This window comes from Rhea pennata, chromosome 2, assembly GCF_028389875.1.
Source record: "Rhea pennata isolate bPtePen1 chromosome 2, bPtePen1.pri, whole genome shotgun sequence".
Classification (NCBI taxonomy): domain Eukaryota; kingdom Metazoa; phylum Chordata; class Aves; order Rheiformes; family Rheidae; genus Rhea; species Rhea pennata.
Genome location: NC_084664.1, coordinates 44,363,749 through 44,378,526, shown reverse-complemented (window position 1 = coordinate 44,378,526; position 14,778 = coordinate 44,363,749). Strand labels below are relative to the sequence as shown.

The window sequence follows — 14,778 nt, the reverse complement described above, 5'->3', positions numbered from 1 at the left end:
AAAAAGAGAGTACTTTGATTTTAAACATCCCATTTTAATGGACTGTCTCTTTAAACATATCATCTGAAGAAAATGAAATTTGCTGATAGCTTCAGCTTCAAAATATGCTTTATTTTTCAAGGTGCTTCAAACCCTTGTTCAGTTGTTACACTAGCACTTTACATGAACTATTAACTACAATAAATAGATTCAAGTTAGATACAGTCTTTTAGGATATCACTTCCATAGCATACATTTTTCACAAAGCTCTAAGACTGTTCTTTGATAGGGTGTGAAATACAATTTTACACTGTTTAAATATTATTCTTTGTATTGCACATACTCATAAGTATACAGGCCTTACTGTAGCAGCAATGTTTAAATACGTAGCAAGAGGTGGTACTTCCCCTCAAAAGCTCAAAATTGCAGGATCTGATTCTGCAAGTGTTCACGCATGACTGTGAGACCCCAGTGAGTACTTTTATTGACAGCTGCATTTATCTTATACCTTTTTCGGGTAATTCAAAACAATTCTTGAATTGTTTGAATGCAGCTGGCAGCTCTATGTAGATAACAGTTCCATTTCAGAAAGCATCAAAGCATTTTTCACCACAGAATCATAACAGAATGAAGCGGATGATCTACAGCATTCTCCTGCCCCAAGACAGGATAATACCTTATCCCAAGCAAAATCTTGTCAAGGGGGTCTCTGGCTCGTGTGTGAAATAGAGTAAGATTTGAACTATGCATACTTAGTAGATTTGTTATTTTGAGCCTCTTAACACACCTCAAGTTTATTTCAGACTGCAACCTGTCTGTTCCTTCCTTCCTTTTTCTTCAAATGTGAAAATTATTCCCAAAATTACACAAGGTGAAAAAGTTCTCTTACAGTCTTGAAGACCTTAGTACAGAGAAGTGACTTTCAATTCCCCATTCATGCTCTAGCATGCCCTCCTGGTAAATGTATAAATATAAAAATCCTTTAAACTACTAGGCACTGACAACGCACATCTGACTACCTCATCTGATCCTACTAATCTACCTTCCTCTGGATTATTTTTAACAAGCTGTACCTTCCCTCCTGTACAGTTTCTACTCATAGTCACATGAGCTGTACTCAGTCATAAATCATTGCAAGTAAAATACAACATGCTCTCCAGCCTCAGAGAAAGTCATGAACTTTGTTTGCCAGTTGGATACAAAGCCTGTCCTTAGCTTACTACGAAGTCAAAAATTAGATCTCAGCATTACAAATATTGTTAGTATTTTAGAAGCATTTTTCCCCCCAAAAAAAACACCTTGGTTTACGCAGAGATACAGTCATATCGCAGGGAGGGTGCAGACCCTGGCTGCTGTTGCTGAGTGCCCAGGAGCATCGCCTGCCGGCACCTGCTGGCATTGGTTTGGGAAGGAGACTGGGAAAGGGACAGTTTGAGGCTAAAGATAACAGGTGACAGTTTTACTGCCTTCAGGGCCAGTACTGTGTGGCATCCAATATCACCTGAAGAGATGACAACACCAGAAGAGTACTGAAGACTCACCTATGGTGAAAGTACCCCCACACACTTCAGAGCAAGTAATGACCTGCTATCCAAGCAGATCCCACTCTTTCAAACCTAAGAGCAGAGGAAGAAGGAAGATAAACTATCTTGTTCTTTTTTGCCTTAACTTTGCACCAAAAATTTACCACGAGATCCCATTCATGCATTTTCTATTGCTTTGCCTTGTAAATGTTTTATTATTCCTGCCTGTTGTTGCACTGGTGTGGGGTTATTCTTCCTTCACTTTTATGTGCCATTACTATATAACAAAACTTGATTGGAAACAGAACTTAGTACTTTCTGCCTCTACTACGCATGGTACATACATTTCTGATTGTGCACACAGTAGCTTGGTGCATGCTGCATTTTTGCACTTATCATTTGACAACTCACCTTTCAAGTTCTCTGCAGTGATCTCCAAGCCAGCTTTCCGGGACTCTGACCCTGACTGCTGGGGCCCAGTACTCCTTCTCCTCATACTCGCCAGGGCAGCTGTGACAGTCTCTGCCACAGGATTTGAAGGGAATCCAGGAGGTAAGACAAGGCAAGCAGCACAACACATGCTGACACAATTGATCTTGTTGATACTACAGAACTGTGTGTCAGCAGATGTAACTGTCCTGACCTGCATCTTAAAAATTGCGCAGGCTTTACCTATGACAGATGTGACACCCTTAAGACCTACCTATAAATTTCCTTTGTGTAGGTTAGAAACAGGTTACTTGTATCAGCTGATAAGAGAGTAAAGTGAAGCTTTTGGCACCTGTTAACTATGGTTCCACAGTGCCTTCCTCCTCCTACCTCTTAATAGTAATGTACAGTTTATAACATGTAAGTGCCTGCTATCTCTGGTTATCTACTTTTCATGGTTCTTGTCTCTTCCAGTTACTCCCATCAGATGTTAATATATGAATAAGGAGGTGTCATGATATGATCATAAGTAGCATCTACAGACACTTTTGAAATGCAAACTGGCATTGCAGAATGCCACCACTTCCTGGGCTTTGACTGTAATTGCAGACTAGACAGGCATTATGGTTAGTACCAGGAATAACTCCCTGGAATAGTGTGACCTAACAGATAACATGCTGGGGGGTTGTAGGTCTAACTCTAAAGCAGTAGCACTTAGGTATAGCTATGATGCACCAATTACTCATTTCTGAGAAGGACCTTAGTAACTGTTCTGCACACAACAGCATGCATAATGATGAGACTTGGGAACACAGCTAGGAGAGAGCAAGCTGGTGGGGCTTACACTAGCTAAGGCAGAACTTACAGGCAGAACATGTACAGCAAGAATCAGGACAAATGGAGAAGCTAAAGCCTTGCTTGGCCCAGAGCAATAATCCCCCACGCTGGGTGATGCAGGTCTGGCTGACCAGCAGTGCTAGTCCTACAGTATGACCCTTCTTATTAAGACTCCCTGAGCCATGGTGAACTTGATTGCCTCTGACTTTCTAGCCTCCACGTGGCTTCTCTTAGAAGTGATACACCATCTACTTACCTTCCCCCAGGACTGTCATCTTGACGTGTTCAGCAAGCGGCATGTTCAGGCCCTGTTCTAAGGTCCAACAGGGCTGCTCTCTGTATAAAACTGCAAGAGCAGGTGACAGCAAACTTCCATCACGTGAGTATCTCCTTTATGAGGAGGCACCGTAAGTCAGGTCCAGGATGAATGTCAGAGCCTTTGTTACTGGCTTCCTCCCCTCGGTCTCTGGAAACCCATGGCTTGCTTTCCCATTAAGCTTGCTGATTTCTTCCCTTCTCCCTTGAGAAAAATATTCATGGCCTCCTCCGAACTTACGTGTTCTCTATTGAAACAAAAATTGCCCCCAGCACACAACAGGCACACTTTAACTGCACACACTTAAGTGACTACAGACCATCTGTGGAGACCTGTCTTTGAGGTCATGCCAACAAGCCCACCATTTCCCTGCATCCACTGTCTTGGCCACTGGATAACAGCGTGTCATTTGCTGCGTCATGCTGCTTGTGCGTGGGTGTGCATGACAGGGCACACTGTGGCTGCTCTGCGTAAGGCAGAAGTCAGTTTATCACCTGAAAATTTCAGCATGCCTCCTAGACATAGAAAAGTTGAAACATGCTTCCAGTTATAAATCTGTTTGCTCAGACGCTCACACACACTTCTAATTTCCGTAAAACTGGACTGATCTTCCTGAAATCACTTCCTAGATCAGGCAAAATTTAGTCTGCAGCACAACATACGACAGTCATGGGTGAAACAAAATGCAGCAAAGAATAGGGAGTTTTTCACTTCTTAGATCTTTTGTGATCCCCTTTTTAGCTTGTCCTACCTCTAACCCAACAAACCTAAATATTTTTTATCTGTTGTCTTTGGCAAGGACTTATGGTTGCCTTTTATTAGATATGAAACAACAGGTTGGGGAGAGGGCACCAATTAATTATTGAAAGTGGCTTTCACATACTTTTGAAAGTCTGCAGGTCCTCGAAGCACACTCCATAAAGTTAACAGGGCTAACTAGGGCACTGTATAATGTCTCTGAAGCCTAGACACGCATTTTGCAAACTCCACGAGATTGTGTGTGTGCTTCCTTAACTCCACATGGACCCAATACACACTTCATAAAGTTCTTTGGTCTCCAAACTCCTTCCTTCCAATCCTACTCAAGAGTTACTGTTTCCAATTAGCTTTCCAGCAACGACTCCCTCTCTGCCCTCTGTGCCACTCTCTCTGACTCTGAATTTACCTTAAGAACAGAAGTTACTGTTTTACACTCTGTCCTCAGTTATCGTGCTCCCCTCCCGGCAGCGAGGACTTCCAGTTATCCTCCCAACTCTCACGGCAACTTCCTCAAGGCAGAAAGGCCAGGCAGCGCTTTCGAATCCTCAGCAAAACACAACGTGCAGCTATTCTACTATAGCTAATATTGTAGTATTACTAAATACAATAGCTATAACTATTATTTTTTGCTAAATATTTACCCTTTTAACTCCTCTTCTACAAAGACTTTTCATGTGAATCTTGTAAGTGGTTTGCATCCAACAAGAGATTTTCTGCTAAGGGCTGTTGGCAATGAGTGCAGACCCAGCAATAACCTCAGTGAGACAACGAGCATTAGTTAATAGCATAGAAGAGGTGTCAGCAATGCTTGAGGCAGTTGCTGAAATCAGTTAACATGGACCTTATGTTTACCAAAAAGGCACAAGTTCCATACCATTTTATGTTCACTCACCAGTCAAAGATAACAATCCTTTATGGACGGTCTAAAAATAAATGTGGACATGCTCCTTTTCTCTCTTCCGCAGTATTTTCAGTTGTTGCTCACATTATCACTTCGACCAACCTGAGACAGTATCTTTTGGGGAAGAATACGCTCGGAAGTTATATGCCAAGCAGTTCAAAGGAATGAACTGAGCAGCCAAGAAACAGTAAATATATTAATCAAGCTTTGGGGCCTGAGTCTGTAATTTTTATTCACCCAACATTTGTTTTTCAGTCAAGGAAACCATTTCCACTCTGCTTCTATAACAAGATTGGTCTTCACTTAATAGAATGTATAAAGAAAATAACAGCTGTATTTAAACACATGGCAGAAGCCATTAGGCATGGAAGAATTACTCTTTTTCTAGTAAATCATGGCTGTCTAACAGAATTTTATACATGACTGTCCTTGTCCATACTATGAGCCAAACTGTGTCTTGTTTTATCCCAGCTGAAATGCACTGGTTACTATAGTTTCTGGAACAATTCATATTCTCCTTATAGAGCAGAACACAATGTGGGTAAATGAAACAAAAAAGGAAGTTTCATTTTAGACAGAGGAGAATTTCAGAGCTAGGGAGAAAGAATGAGGAATGAGAAAGGAAAGAAGAAAAACTGTAGAATCCTTAGTATTTTTAATATCTTTCAGGTCTATCCTTTTTATTTTATTACATATTTACATTTCACAGTGGCATCTGATCTGAGTGCTACTTCCATGCAAATTATTGCTGCTCTTGCTGTCATTTTTCCTATATACAGCTGTAGTCCCATTTTCTTTAATATTTGGGTATTTTCTGAGAAACAGGTTGTTAGAAACTAATAATGCTACTGAGACTGTGCAAATTTTTATGCCCTTATTGGATAATTACTGTTGGCAGCCAGTCAGTACAGAAATCCACCTAGTGCAAACTGCTGGGAAATAATCCCAGCCGCTACGCGAGTGGCATGGCTATGGCCAAGCACAGAGCAACCAAATATGGAACCAAACAAAAACTGCACCAGCTCACACAGCAGCAACGAAACTTCATTTTTCACGCTGAGCAGTTAAGTAAACCTTACCGCAGTATGTTAGGACATGCCGCGCCGAACGGATGCAGGAGGACAGAGTAAGCTTTTAGCACCGATAGGGATGGTCTAAAAACACCGAGAGCATGTAGCAAAACACTGGAAACGGTGTGTAACAACATGGGCATTGTTCTCTCCTAGCTTCATTGCTCATCCACTGTCCGAGGGCTCAGCTTTGTTCCGAGCTGGCACCCGAGCCTCGGGCAGGCGTCGCCGCGCACACGCGGCCGCCGAGAACAGGCTCTGCGCGAGGGAGCTGGAAATGCCCCGCCGAGCTCGGGGCAGCCACGTGCGGCCCTGGGCAGGCCTGCTTCCCCCTGCCGGAGCACGGGCACGGACACGCGCCGCCACGCCGGAGCCGAGGCAGCGTCCAGGCAGCTCGAGAGCAGATAACGTTGCCCTTTTCAATGCTGCATCTTGCCCTGAGCAGGAACTGTCTCGGCCCCGCTGCAGCCAAGACGAAGTTACCTTTAGCCACAGAGCCAGCTGTGTGTCTTCTGCACACCAAATTGGTGGTTCTGTTTCTGATGACTCAAGAGTGTTGTGCAGCTCCCACCCATGATGCTCATTGTCTATGTCTCTGGATTTATTACATACTCAACCACATACGCCCTTCACTTCACTTTGTAATAACCACATATAGCACTTACTTTTTATGAAATCTCTGCATTACAATGAATATTGTAATATTCAGCGTGATCAGCTTTTCAAGTCTCATCCACCTATTGATCATTTGGTTTAAAATTTTAAACAGCTGTTCACTTTTTGCCAAAACATTTGTCATGTAATTTATTTAGGGGGAGAAGTATTTTAAATAGTGTATTCTTCTTTCAGAAGTCTCAGTACTGTATACGACTTTAAAGAATCTTTTAGATGCACAGTCTATCTTGTATATTGGCTTTTTATCTAAGTTGCTAACGCTCAGAAGTCAATTCATATTCTTTCCAATTGCTAACTTCTGCTTGAACTCTAACATAAAAAACAACATTGGACATCATTCTCTCCGTTCTGGATTCTAAATACACCACTTGAAAACTAAGACTTTTACAAGCACATTTATTTTACTTAAGGTAACATTATTTCACATGTCAGTAAAAGAAATCCTCAGAATATGAGATAAAAAGGAATTCTGGAGCTATGAAAATTAGGAGGCCTGATTTCCAATATCTCTTATCCTTATGAATTCTCTGATGTCTAATAAAAGGTGAGTTTATTACTCCTGCCTACCACTAAGGTACTAACAATTTCTCTCTCAATCTCTCGCTCACTCACTCGCTCTTTTTCTCTCTCTTGTTCTCATCTTTTCTCATCTGGTTATTTTCGTAGTAAAGGCACCATCCTAGGTTCAGCTAAGGATTCTCTCACTGGAAGGCAAGGAACGTATAAGTGGCAGAGTACATCGAATACATGGAAATGCAAAAGTAGACCTGCCTGAAAAGCAATGCTTTAAGTTCACAGTGAATTTCCTCTTTTTTTCAAGTCTAAAACCACATATTTTAACTCTCAGAGCAGATGGCCCTTGGGATCAGCTCACTGAAATGTATTGATGGCACAAGTAACAGCTTTGCTGTCCACAGCAGCAAATAATACACAGGATCAAATCCTCCCATCCAAGGCACCTGCCCAGTCCTATGGCTCTGGCAGCTGTTTTGAGGACACCCCTTCAGCAGCCTCCCCATGCCTCTGGGAAGCTGCAAGCTGGGGGTCTGCAGGACAGACAGCCACCAGTGAGGGACACGGCATGTTCCGGGTCCACAGCCTGGGGACAGACTCACCATGCAGGTAGCCTCCTGGCACTGCGAGCTTGGAGAGAACGGAGTGTTAGCACTGACATAAGTTTGCCTTCAGAACTTTCCATCAGCAAGACACTGAACTATGCAGATCAATACCAATACCAAGATGACCCACTGCATGGGAAAGAGCAACTTAAAATGAAAAACAGATGGTTTCAGACGGATCTGAAAAAGACTGAGTTGATATTGCTGCACTGAGGAAAGATTTCTGTAACGTTCTTAGCAATGGGTTAGATATAGACCCATTATTCATCAGCTCTGTCCACACTTTCAAGAATTCTGGAATTTCTGTCTGACATCAGACTCCCGGAACAGCAACAGCCACAAGTAAAATTTTTTGCCATCTCAGGTTGGCTAAGAATCTGTCCACCCAAGCAGACAATGGTCTGACCTTGACTATTCACATCTGCATTACATCTTGGCAGGATCACAGCTCATGATACACCTGGCACAAAGCCTTCAGCCCTTGGGAAACTCCAGCTCATACAAAATGTTGCATTTTATCTGATCATCAGGAGAAGCTACTACAATCAGCATCAGGTAGTGTTGTCTGCCTTAGTTTTCTTTGCCTTGCACACCTTAGACTGGTTCCCCTTATTCACTACTGATTTCAGTTTCAGCTCTTGGTTCTTAACTTCATGTTGCTCAATGGGCTGGGTCCCGGTAACCTGAAAAAAACATCTAAATCTCCAGGATAAAGATTGTTCTTGATAACTGCTCTCCTATGCACCATGGAACAGCCTACAGTATGGTAAGTCCATCTGACCTGACATGGGAATGATCTCTCCCTGAAATGAAACTTCCCATCCTCTCCTTCAAGCATAAATTGCATTTCTTAGGCTATGTCCTCTCTAAAATAAACACGTAGCAACATACAGGTTTTCAAGGCAAACAAAACTAAATACATAAAAGAAATAATTACAAAAAAAAAAATCCCCTGAAGATGCTTTCACTCTTCCCGACCTACTCCTTGTGGAGGACAAGGGCTTCACCTTATCACCTTACTGTTGGCAGTAATGGTATAAATACGCTAGCAGAAGGCTTTTCGATACAGTCAGTCCGCTTTGTTGCAGATCACACGTACAGCAGAACAGAATTCCCAAGTTAATACCAAGTGCCTTCCCTCAAAGCATTCAGTTTTTCCTCTCTAAAAGCTTGCACACCTGGGTACCACTCTCACACAGCAATATGACAGAAGAGTATTCCGGGAAACGACATCCACGTGAGCCCATAAAACACTTCAGACCTCTTATATCAAACACCAACAATTTTTTTTTTTTTTTTTTTTTTTTGAACTAGAATACCATGTACCCAGCCCAGATAGGCTTGCTTTTGCTGTAACCTTGGTGTGCTAATTTCCATGTAAATACACAGAGGGTTCTTAACTTTGGAGCTATTTCACAGGGGTTCTCCTATCTGGAATGTAGGTATAAAGTGAAAGCAGTGGGTGTACTTGTAAATCATTTGCACCTGCTTTGAAAACCTCAGATGTACAGAGGTTTCCCTCAGTGGAAAACATAATAAAATGCTCTTTTTCAGGTGTGCAAAGTTGCATGACTAAATCTGTATGTAGGACCAGTTTTTGGAGGACAAGGAGCTGCACAGTACCTCTGAAAATAAAAACACTATACTTGAAAGTCCTAATTCAGGGTACAACCCCAGGAAAAATGCCAGCTATAGCAAGTGTTACCTGTAAAGTCATCAATCAGCTATTCCTGAAGGCAACCCTCAAAGCCCTCACTAAATTGATCCTTTCAAAGATACCATCACTCCAACAGAAGTTGGAAAGAATCCTTGATAAAAAATCAGGGCTCTGCTTCCCCTTGCACAGAGTCCCGCAGTGGCCAGACGGCAGGATGTCCCCCCTCCTCCCCGCCCCGCACAACTTGTCGCAGGCATCAGCTGCACCTCCAGTACGGAAGAAGCACCTAGGATTGCGCATTCACTCCCCCTGTCATCCACTTTGCCACACTGGAGAATGTCAACGTGCTGCTGTACATAGGGTTAGATCTACGTGCTCTTACCTAAAATAACAGAAAGGACTGTAGGAGTGTTGAAAAACATCTTCTGATGTGTTTTGCTTTAAAAAAAGAAAATGGTATCCATACAGAGTCAGTCATCTTTTAAATCTCACCTTCTACTATAATTTCTGCTTAATTTTCTGCTAAATAAATGACAATCATGTTTTAAAGCACCAAGTATTGTATATTTAATAAATTATAAAATTGTTCTTTCTCACTTCCCTACTCATACATTGGTCGGAAACTGCATCAACACAAAAAGATGTGTGGGAGGTATTCTAGGTCTCGCTCCAACAAAGCACTTAAGCATACACTTAAATTTAAGCATGTGAGCATCCCGGCTGAAGACTGTAGGATATATTTCAAGTTACGTATGTGTTTCAGAATTTTATTGAAGTTCAAAAACAGTTAGAGAATAAACATATTGCAGAAAAAAAAACAACATCCATGCAAATGACACCATGGTAGAACCTTAGAAAATACTTTCTTTAGTTAATGTAGCAAGGGTCGTTTTGGAGATTGTGACAAAAAAATGCCTTGCTGCAGCGTGAATTTGACCCAGTTCCATTACAGGTGGGAGCAAAACTCTTTTTACCACCTGTAGAAATGGAGCTGAATGACACATATAAGGTTCTTTATAATCCAAGAATAATCCTAAACAGCAAGTCTTGACAGTGGAATAATGAGATGTGGTAAAACCTTAATATTCACATACTCACAAATGTTCATATCAGCAAAGCTAGTTCTAATGTTCTTCACAGTTTCCATGTAGAGCGCTTACAGTTCTAAAATGTATCACCTTTGACATTTGTACCTTTGACATTTGTTTAAGGGCCAAATAAGCAATGGTTTTGTTATTTCAATCAATTTTAACAGTTCTCAGCTGACATTTCCAGCAATATTGGGGTTTTGTTTTGTGTGGGCTTTTTTATATATATAGTTGTGTTGGCTTGTACTGTCACTTTAATGGCTTTTCCCTTATTTCTGATTGCACTGTCTTACTGGATATTTGAAATACTTTTGCACTTACATGAAGTAGAGGTTGCCTTGGGAAAGCATCCAGAAAACATACATAGGATTAAGGAGGTTCAAAATATCACAGCACTTCCCCAAAATAAAAGCTAAAGTCCTTGCAAACATCTTGAGCATGGCAAGACTGGAAAAGTGGATATTAGCTTTAAAAAAAGGGGGGGGGGGAGAGATTGTATCACAGTACTTTTGCACAGCTACAACTGGAAAAAAAGTAGCACTTTGTTTCTATGTCCTCAAATTGCTGACAAACACAGAATAAAACAATGGTGCAATACTGGATTATCTAAACATGTTAATGAGTTACACTATGGATAATCAGGCCTTCTCTAGTACTCATTCATCTTCAGTCATATGCTGTTTGCCTTCCTCGTGTCCACCATTGGTAAAACATTAGACAGACTGTGTGGCAAATCAAAAAGTAACTATTAAGCACAGATTTGTGCTGATGGCAGGCTTTTTAAATGCTCGAGGCACTGGCACAGCCAACTCGTATGTAAATGGCAACCTTGACTCTACATACTAATTATTTTGAAAGAATGCATTTTAAGTTCCATTAAGTAACATGTTGTAAGTAAAGAGGACCTGGAAAAAATCACACACATGCAGACAAGCACACAAATCATTTAACTATGTACAGTAGTATGCAGTCACGACAGAATTAAATATTCAGGAACTCAAGGGAGTTGAAATTCTGTCTACATCTATTATAATGCAAAACCACCAGTTATCATTTTAAAAATAAAAATGTTGTATGCACCTTACTAAGCTGTACAGGCCCTGCTCAGATGATCAGTCTTTTATACTCTCTTTTAATAAAAACACTAGGCTGGATTTTACTGAAGAGTAAGAAACCAAAAAGTATCTGAGGTTAAATTATGAAGTGCAGGTCTTTGGTAACAGACAGCATTTTTTTTCAAAATGCCCTGAATTTCTCACAATGAGCCCAACTCTAGCCATGTAGATAGCAGTGTGACAGAGTTGTTGTATTAATTTATTGCGCTGCTGGTTTACATTCCTTCATTGTGTTACCATTCCCTACACATTTGTAACAGAAAACAAAACTAGTAAAACTAGTTTATGAAACGTGGCTCAAATCCAGGACATTGCAACATTTCTTTTTTTTTTTTTTTTCATTTATAGTAGGAAGATAGTCTGTTACGTAGTATCTATGTACCCCGAGAATTATTCAGATTTCCATAAAATATAAATGGATTTTTTTTCTCTCGTTCAGCACACCCAGATCGCCGCTTGCAACAATCGCTGTATCACGATAAAACTTGCACATTTAATCAGCCTCTACCCACTGCCGACCTCCACACGCAGCACAATTTCAAGCCTTCACTTCGGCAACCCCACGCCGAGCCAAATTAATGGCAACGAAGACCGTGCCCACAGACAAAAGCACTGATCACCGCACGCCGCTGACATTAGCTTAATGGCAACCCGCTTCCCTCCCAGCCTCCCTACTTTCCGAGTCTCTCCGCAGCAGACATCTCCGCACGGAAGGATGCGAGCTGACCCATTTCTCGCTGAACTCGGTCACCCGGCGGCTTCCCCCGCCGCCGCCGCCGTCCCCGCTCCGCAATGACACAGCAGTGCTGCCGGGGCTCCTTCCCCGCGGCCGCTCGCCCCCCGGCGCCCGCGGGCCGCGCCGGCCCCTCCAAGTGAGGCAAACTTTGGCGGCAGTGCCGGGGCCGCCGCCCGCCGCCCCGGTCGCCGCGGCGGCCCCGCCGGCCCGCTCTGCCCCCGCCGCCCCCGGTGTCCTCACGCCACCCCCCGCCGCCGCCGCGCCGGCCCAGGGCGCCGCGGGCTGCCCCGGCCTCGCCGCCCCCCGCCCGGCCCCGGTCCCGCCGCCGCCGCCCGCCCCGGCCCCGCCGCCCCCGCCGCGCCGCGCCGCCGGCCCCTTCCCCCGGCGCGGCACGGCACGGCGCGGCGCGGCGCGGCACGGCACGGCGCAGCGCCGGCCGGCGGCGGAGCGGACCTACCTTTTTGTCCTCTTTCTCGCTGCCGTGCCGCCGCTCCGGGTGGCCGCCGTCGGCGGCGGCGGGGGCAGGCTCCGCGGGCTGCCCATCGCGGTGGTGCGGGCGCTGGTGCGGGCAGGCGCCAGACCCCGCCGCCGGGGGGATGGGCTCCGGGCACGGAGAAACTCCCTTAACATCCATCTCCATCTTCCAGTTCACTGTATTGCGAGACAAAAGCAAGCGAACACTTTCCACCACCCCGCGTCTTGCTTTTTCTTTCCTCTTTTTTTTTCTTTCTTTCTTTCCTTTTTTTCCTCCTCCTTCCTTCCTATCCCCCCTCAGGAGGCCGTGACACGCATGGCTCTGGCCGCCTCTGCTGCACCGATCCGGCGGCTGCAATTCTCTCCTAGATCCTCCAGACTTTTGTATCCAGCGTGTGTGTGTGTGTGTGTGCGTGCGCCTAAGTGTGTGTGAGTGTGTGTGAGTGTGTGTATGTATGTGTGTGTGTATATGTGTGCGCGAGTGTGTGCGCGTGTCCTTGGTACGATGGCCTTCAATCGCCCCTAAGCAGCAAACGCTAACTAAGCAGATCTCTCGCCACTAAGATCAACTCCCAGCCCCAGCCTAATTGTGGTGGTTATTTACTTTGTGCTATCTCTGTCCCAGGCCCGGACAAGCCCTTTTGGCTGCAGCCCTTTGAACAAAGTTAACTGGAGGGAGGCGAGCCCGGGGAGGGGGTGGGGGCATGGGGAAATCACCAGGGTTTAACACAGTCAGACTGACAATAACCCGGTAATGTCAAGTAAAAGTTAAACCTCCCCCTTCCTCCCCTCCCCCTCTCCCCTCTCCACATCCCAGGCAAGCGCAATACAGCACAGCAAAGCAAGAGATTTCAGACCTGTGCAAGGTGCTGGTGGCGAGCAGAAGAGACGAGCATTTACCCGATTGTTGCTTTTATTTTATTTTCTCTTCGCCTACCCTCCTCCCCACCACCCGCTATTGCAAATGTGGGCTCCTTGATGTTAATCTCCTCTCCGTGGTCTGAGTGTATGTGTGTGACTGGAGCTCCCTCTCGCTCAGGCTGCCAGCGCCACGCAGCATTGCACAAGGAGAGCTGGAGTAGGGAGAAAAACAAGAGCAAATTCAGGAAGGAAATCTAAATCAGTACCAGCCACCGGCTCTCTGGTTTTAGTAAAAAAAATAAAAAATAAATAAAAAAGAGGGAAAAAAATCACGTTTAAACTATTAAATCAATTGTGACTGCAGTGTGCATACAGGATTATTTTACTTTCTGAATTAACTTCCTTCTCAGACTGAAGTTACACATGGTACGGAAAAATGCAATCTCATTAGGAGTGTTTTATACCAAAACCAGAAATTTCTTAACGGTGCCTGAGCCAAGCCAACTCTTCAGCTAGTCCTCTTTTTCATTTTGAACAAATGAATGGTGAGGGTAGACCTGGTCGTTTTTAAATCAGGACACTGTCAGGTGACCAATCTGCACTTCTAAATATAACACTACTTTGTCCTGAGGAGCAGCTGATTTCAAAGTTGACTGGAAACATCTACCCAGAGTCTGCAGTTTCAAGATACGCTTCTAAGCTATAGCTGGTAAGTCTGATGCATATACTGACCTCTCCAATGGCAACTCTCTGCTCCACAGAGATTTGGGCCAGATCCTCAGGAGTCTTTTTGTTTTATGTCAGGAGAGACTTTGTCGAGGGTGTTTTGGTAAGTGGGTGACCACCAGGTATTTCATGATGCCCTTTAGTTCTTTGCCTTGGGTTCCACTATTCCCCAGTAGGATTGTTACTGTGGGAACCTGAGCAGACCTTTTTGTAGCAATATACTTGGGCAAAGGGCAAGAGCTAATCTCGCAACAGAGAAAAAATCAAAGTTGTATTTTAAAAATACCCATCTCTAAAGATTTAGTATTATTCTTAAAGCATGTGAAGTATTTGTGGGCCCTACTATCTTCAAAGACTGGTGTAAATAACGATCATTTCTACTGAAACTGTCAGCCTCAATGTTTAAAATTGACGTAAATAAGAATACAATCATACCCAAAATACTAAAAGTTATGATCAGATAAATCAGATTACTTACAAATCATTTATCTGTTTATAAACATCTAAATACAGT

General features: G+C 43.7%; 1 protein-coding gene across 5 annotated transcripts in view; it reads right to left on the bottom strand.

Annotated features, from left to right (window-relative positions):
* RBMS3 (RNA binding motif single stranded interacting protein 3) overlaps positions 1–13,663 on the bottom strand; it is a 700,426-nt gene extending 686,763 nt beyond the window's left edge. For 2 of the 5 annotated variants that reach the window (XM_062569354.1, XM_062569352.1), the window contains exons 1-2: positions 13,282–13,312; positions 12,661–12,854 (exon numbers count right to left, since the gene is read on the bottom strand). In XM_062569354.1, the coding sequence (XP_062425338.1) occupies positions 12,661–12,854; position 13,282 (195 nt within the window). In that variant the 5' untranslated portion in view covers positions 13,283–13,312. Of the gene's footprint in view, positions 1–12,142; positions 12,284–12,660; positions 12,855–13,281; positions 13,313–13,534 lie in introns of those variants that run through there. The other 3 variants (XM_062569353.1, XM_062569359.1, XM_062569355.1) reach the window with 3 other exon arrangements.
* Between the last annotated feature and the right edge of the window lie 1,115 nt (positions 13,664–14,778).